Source organism: Gavialis gangeticus, unplaced genomic scaffold (genome assembly GCF_001723915.1).
Source record: "Gavialis gangeticus isolate Ggan-Ray unplaced genomic scaffold, GavGan_comp1, whole genome shotgun sequence".
Lineage (NCBI taxonomy): Eukaryota > Metazoa > Chordata > Crocodylia > Gavialidae > Gavialis > Gavialis gangeticus.
In genome coordinates this window covers 12,816,548-12,822,525 of record NW_017729014.1, presented here as the reverse complement: position 1 = coordinate 12,822,525, position 5,978 = coordinate 12,816,548, and the positions used below count along the sequence as shown (strand labels likewise).

General features: G+C 47.1%; 1 protein-coding gene across 1 annotated transcript in view; it reads left to right on the top strand.

Annotated features, from left to right (window-relative positions):
• CA6 (carbonic anhydrase 6) overlaps positions 1-5,978 on the top strand; it is a 20,710-nt gene that overhangs the window by 2,816 nt on the left and 11,916 nt on the right. Inside the window, exon 4 of the mRNA XM_019511780.1 lies at positions 5,275-5,423. Coding sequence (XP_019367325.1) covers positions 5,275-5,423 — 149 coding nt within the window. The remainder of the gene's footprint in view (positions 1-5,274; positions 5,424-5,978) is intronic.

The window sequence follows — 5,978 nt, the reverse complement described above, 5'->3', positions numbered from 1 at the left end:
AAAGTGGCCAAGGAGATGCTCTTTATTGAGCATGCCCTAGGACAATGTTTGTCCAGTGGTCGTGTGGTCACCACTTTGCCTTCCTGAGACCCCAAGGTCACCTAAACTAGGCTCCTCTTGAACCCCCCATCCACTTTCTTCAGATCTGTTGACTGTCATATTACACTGATGTGACTGGGGACTCATTATCCTGCAGGATCAGACCCACCCTTTGTAGCAAGTTGGAAGGGACAGCAAACCCTGCCTCGGGTAACTTTGCTGGTAGTGATTATATAACCAGATGCTGTCCTTCCTTTTGAAATAACAGTTAGGGCTTGGGCTACATCCACTGGGGTTTGAGCTGTACAGTGTAGGAGGTAGTATAGCAAATTCAGTGCAAGCAGAAGAGATCAAAGAACTGTATGAATTCAGGTGCTTTTTTACTTTGTGTGCTTAGATGCAGATATGGGTCCTGTGTCTATCTCTGTACATACAGGACAATGTAACATTGAATTAATCAAGTTCCTCTATGTCTTCTGCCACACTGAAGATACGACTGTAATGCAGTACTCAATACAACAGGGCAGTAATCTAATAAGGAGGTACGTGTACCTCGGATTAATTTAGGCATCCTGTCATAGTTAGGTATTCCTTACTAGGCCAACACACCCTGCAGCCCTCTTATGGACGGCTGAGTAGCAGGTATGTTCCCTCCAGCCCATCCCAGTGCAGGAGCTGGCTGGCAGCAGCATTGCCTCCTGCCAGTTGGTTAGGAAGTTTTCTTTCTCCTCGCAGAGCAAACACTTTAGAGGATTATTCAGCGTGTACACGTGCAGGTAACCTTTTGACACTTGGAAGTTTTGGTTTGTTTTTATTTTTACTGACATGCACAATGTTGTCTTTCTTTTTCAAGCCTCCCCCTTCTCACTTCAGCTATTTCAGCTTTCTGCTTTGTAACCTCATTTCATTCCATTCTCCAAATTTTGCTGATTTTTTTTTTTTTTTTCCCCTCCCTGGTGGGAAACCCTGTCAGCAGCATATGTATAAGCAACAGAAAGAAGATGCAGTTTTTCATTCCTCAAAAGGGCACATACAGTATCATTCCTAGGCTAAGTACAGACAGTCAAAATGTCTGAGGCCGAATTGATTCAGTCTTTGCAGGTTAGTCTAAGCTGCAAAGATTGAAACAATAAACAAATGAACAGACATTCACTTTTGATTCAGGAAATGCAACCACATGCCTGTAGTGGCTTAGGCCAGAAACCGGGGGCTGCTACAGCACGGCTCTCTGGCACGTAGCCAGCATGGGCTGCATATTTGCTTTCTCTTCCGGCTGCCCGGAGGTCTCTGGGATTCGCAATCCACAATCACAGCAGCAGGACTCCACAGGATTGTTCATCACTTCCTCTTCCTGCTTCCAGGTGCCTCTGGGATTTGTAGTTCAGAGGCACAGCCAGCACAAAGTAAGCCAGCAGGGCATCTCTGTACTTGGGGGGAAGGTGAGTTTAACCACCCTCCCTGGCTGCAGACCCCAGTTGGGGGTTGCCGGGGGGGGTGGGGTGCAGTGAGCCAGCCCCTGCATGCTCCAGCCTCCTCTCTGGAGCAGACGGCACAACCCAGCCCAGGGCTGCAGAGCATGCTGGGATGCTGGGGGACTCAGATTTAACTTGAACCAGGAAGGGGTCTTGGACAGAAGTTTCACAAACCGGTTTGACCTAAATCACTGAAGCCTGATACTACATTCAACCAGGTTTATCTTAAACCAGCTTCAGCCATTTTGAATCTGGTTTACATGCACTGAACTTCTATTTTGTTACAGGTTTAAACCAGTTTCTGATCACTTAAGCCGGTTTTTGTGTAACTTCTGTCCCTAGCCCTAAAGACCAGCAGCGCCTAGGAATGTCGCTAGACTTCTCATACTACCTAGTACTTAGTGGGACTTGTTCTGACTGTGTTGAGCTTTATGTCGTCATTTTGCACCCACGGTAAGCGAGTCAAAGCCACCTGTGCTTTCACTAGAAAATTCTAATTCAGGGGTAATTTGCATTCAGGTGCAAACAGCAACATAAAGGACAAGGCAGTCCTGAGAGCCCTTTCATACAAACATGAACAGATCACATAACCCTACTGGCAGTGGGTAAATATTGCTGTTCCCACTTCTACAGGGTAGACACTGAAGCCCCCAGTGGATTTAGTGACTTGCCTGTAATCACCTCCCAGCTCAGGGCCGTGGCTGGAATTCAGGGACTCCTGGCTTCTTGCCCAGCCCAGCACTTGGCCTACTGTAAAATGCTGCCTGATGCATCACTTAGGGGCCTTTGAGAGGATGGGCTTGGGTTACAAGTGAGTGGCTAGTAAGGAATGTCCTGGCATTGAGGGGGAGAAAGATCTGTCTATTAATAAAAGATGGTTGGAGCACTCTTATCTTACCTTCTTTCATTCCTCTTTGCTCAAAGGAAAACTGGAGACATGAAGTGGGGAGCAGAGAGCAGTGAGACATGCTGTCTCTAAAGAAAGGCAGCTGTGACTGTATTTCTAAGAATCATTAATGAACCAGGGCCCCCAACTATTCCTGTTGAAGCTTCTGGTGCTGACATTATCAGCTCCTCTACTTGCAAATTAATTCTTCCCAGTTTCTCTCTCCAGGCTCTGATTGCATAGTTGTATTTTCTTACATTCTTGTCAACATGCAGATATTCACTTCATCACCCAGGGCATTTTAAATCAGGGACACAGGCCAAATCCTAGAGCCACCCTTCAGCACCCCATGGGAGTGGCTTGTCTTATCTTTCTCCTGGAAAATCTTTCCCTAGGCAACATCAAGAGAGACTAAGCACAGCGAAATGCAGGGGGAAGGAAGGTTCTCCTTGGACACATAAGACCTTAATAGACCTGAATTGTACAAAGTACTATCTGTGAGTTTATTGACTTGTATAATTCCTGGGGCACATTTCACTATAACAAACTCCATTGGCACTACTGCAGCAGGCATGCATCAGGGACTGGCCTCAATGCAGGGCATCAGTATCCTAGCATTCCCCTGCCTAGGAATCCCTGCAGTAAGCATTTTGGCATTTAGCTCTTGCCTTCTTAAGGGAATGATCCCACCCTGTGCTGATCCAGGGGAATAAAGGGCAGTCGGCACTCTGAGGGATGGGGCCTGACGCTGGGAAATTCTCGGCACCCAGCTGACATGCCTCTTCCACCTCCCTCCAGGACACACGCTACCTTTCCACAGACGATTACAAGCATTTTACCCAAATCCTATCGGCTCATTCTTATGCAGTCTAAAGACTGACTTATTTTGCAGAGGCTAATTCATGCTAAAGATGAATCGGCATTAGCTCGCAGTAGCGTTAAGCTATTTGTCCCTTGTGGAGACCAATCGTAGAGGCACACAAAGCCCTGAGTTTTCATCCTGTAGTGGGCAGTATCCCAAGTTACGCCATGCCTAGTCTGAGCTCAGGCTTTACAGTGATGTGCGGCAGTATGAAAACTGTAAGACCTCTGCCCAGATGCTGGAGCTCCTGCAGTCGGGTATAGACGGACAACTCAGAACCTGATTGCTCTCTGTGTCAAATGAGAGCAAAGGAGGTGTGAGACTCTACCAGTTCAGAGGTAAATGACTATACTGGGTGACAGCTGCAGGAGAATCAGCCCTCAGGTATGTTCGCGCTGTCTTAGCAGTGTATTCTCAGCTACACGGCAGACAGGATTTTGTCCCTAGCGCATGCTCCCAGCTGCTTTCGCCCCCTGCTTTGCAGAGTGAACAACCTATAATGAGTTCCCTGGTAAAGTAAATACCCCTAATTATGAAACAAGAGTTAGCATGTGTCTACACAATAAGCAATGGAGCTGTTTGCAACACAACATTGATGCTCTGGGCATGTTAGAAAGAGCCATGTTTTTAGCTTGTCTGCCTGAACAAAGGATCCTTTCTCCTTCTGCATCCAAAACATAACATTATGAATCGGGGCTTGTGTTTATTTCTAAGGAATGAAAAGCTTTTTGTAACTTGCTGGGATTTACTGTTAGGGAGAACAAGGTGGGTATCTCTGTTCAACCTAAACAGAACAAAGAACACACATTACCAATGTGACCCTCTGGCTTGCAGGGTACCTCAACAGGAAAGCAAATATTTAGGATTTGCATCTCTCAGTAGATACTGTTTTTGCAAAGGTAATGTGTGGTGTAATAATTACCAGTGTGCTTCCTGTATCGGGCACTCCAATGATCCTCTTTCAACCATCCAAAATGGTCTCCGCAAACTTTTTCCTCGTATTCTCTCAGAATAATTGATTTATTTCGGCCTATCATGCCCACCCCTGTGGGATGGGGTCCCTTGAGTTTGTACATTGTTGCAAGAGGTGGAATGAACCTTTTCCCCACTGTATGATCAGGGGCAAGGATGTTTAACTCATTTGTGCCTCCCTTTTCTCATCTGTAAAATGGACACACTGCTGCTAAGCAAACTGCACAGAGCCCCGTCAAATGAAAGGCACATGTAAAGGCTGAGGATTAATTCATTATCACCAAGGCCTGGGGAACAACCTGCCTACAGGGATTTTAAGTGGCCTGCAGCCCTGCTGCTATGAGGGAGGCTGGGGAAAGGATTTATTGTAAAGGAGAGACTTTCCCTTCTAATCCAGAGTCACTGTCATCATGGTAGTGCTTCCCTGAGGCAGAGCCCAAACTTAGGACATGCTTCAGACAGCCAAAGCTCTGAATAGGCTGGCAGCAATTAGGTAGACAGAATTTCAGGAGCAACCTCTCTGCTACCCTAATGCTACTTTATGCAGTTTGCTGTGGAAAGATCAAGTACTTGCTATTTATTAGGCATGCCAGGCTGATATACCAACAACTCCTTTCATCGCAGATACAGGAGAGGTCACTTCCTCTACCCTAGACCCTTAGACACGTCTTAGTTGCTAATGGTGACCGGAGGAATTTCCTACCGTGCTTTGCACACTCACAATTGATCTTGCTAGTCCCAGTCTCCTTCACATAATTGCTTAACTTAAATAGAAGCTGCTTGCATAATTGCTCTTAGCAACACTTGTATGATTTGTGGGAAGGGAAGAACTTAAACCCATGCCTAGCAGGCTGCAGAGAGTCCGATGACTTCACTGGCACTGATCACACATCTACATGCTTTACCGGAGACCTTGCCTTGACTTCAGTTGAGATGCTCTCAGCAGAAGGGGCAACACCCTGTAGTACATAGATGGCTACCACCCCGGCCCAGCTCCGTCCATTTCCATTGATTTCATGCTGTTCCCTGATTCTGCCTTTCAGTCCAGATTGATTTGCCGCCCACCATGCGCATCACCAAAGGACTCCCAGGCCGCTTCACTGCTGTCCAGATGCACCTTCACTGGGGCGGGCTGGACCTGGAGACCAGTGGTTCTGAACACACCATAGACGGAATGAGATACTTTGCAGAGGTACCTGTTCAGATGCAGACGCGCTGTCCCCCACAGGTGGCCTGCCTGCGGGGTTGCCTTTTCCACTTGGATAAAAAAATCCAGGAAATCCCCTTGCTAGAAAACCAGTGCTGACAAACACAGCACCCAGCAAACTGCTGACTGCCCCAGGTAGTCCAGGGGAGAGCAAGCAGAGTGTCGAATTCTGCTCTGGTAGCATTTTGCGCCCATCTCACCCAGGTGGCTACAAACAGATTCAGGCAGCAAAGAATAAAACTCCAATATGCCGCACTCTCTGGGACAAGAATTGGCCTGCTGCCTTTATTTCTGGGCATAAAAAAGCTTGATCTACCCCTGCACTCTGTGGAAAATGGACAAGTCAAGGCAGAAGTCCCTCAAAGCTTGCAACAGTATTGCCAACCCCACCGTGTCCAAAATCATGAGACAAACTCTTAAAAATCAAGAGATTTGGAATGTAAATCATGAGATGCTATTTTTAAATGCATGTGTGGGAGGGTGGTGTTTGTGAAGGTGTGGGGGACTGTGGGGGAGGGTGGGGTTTGGAGCCCGGGGAGG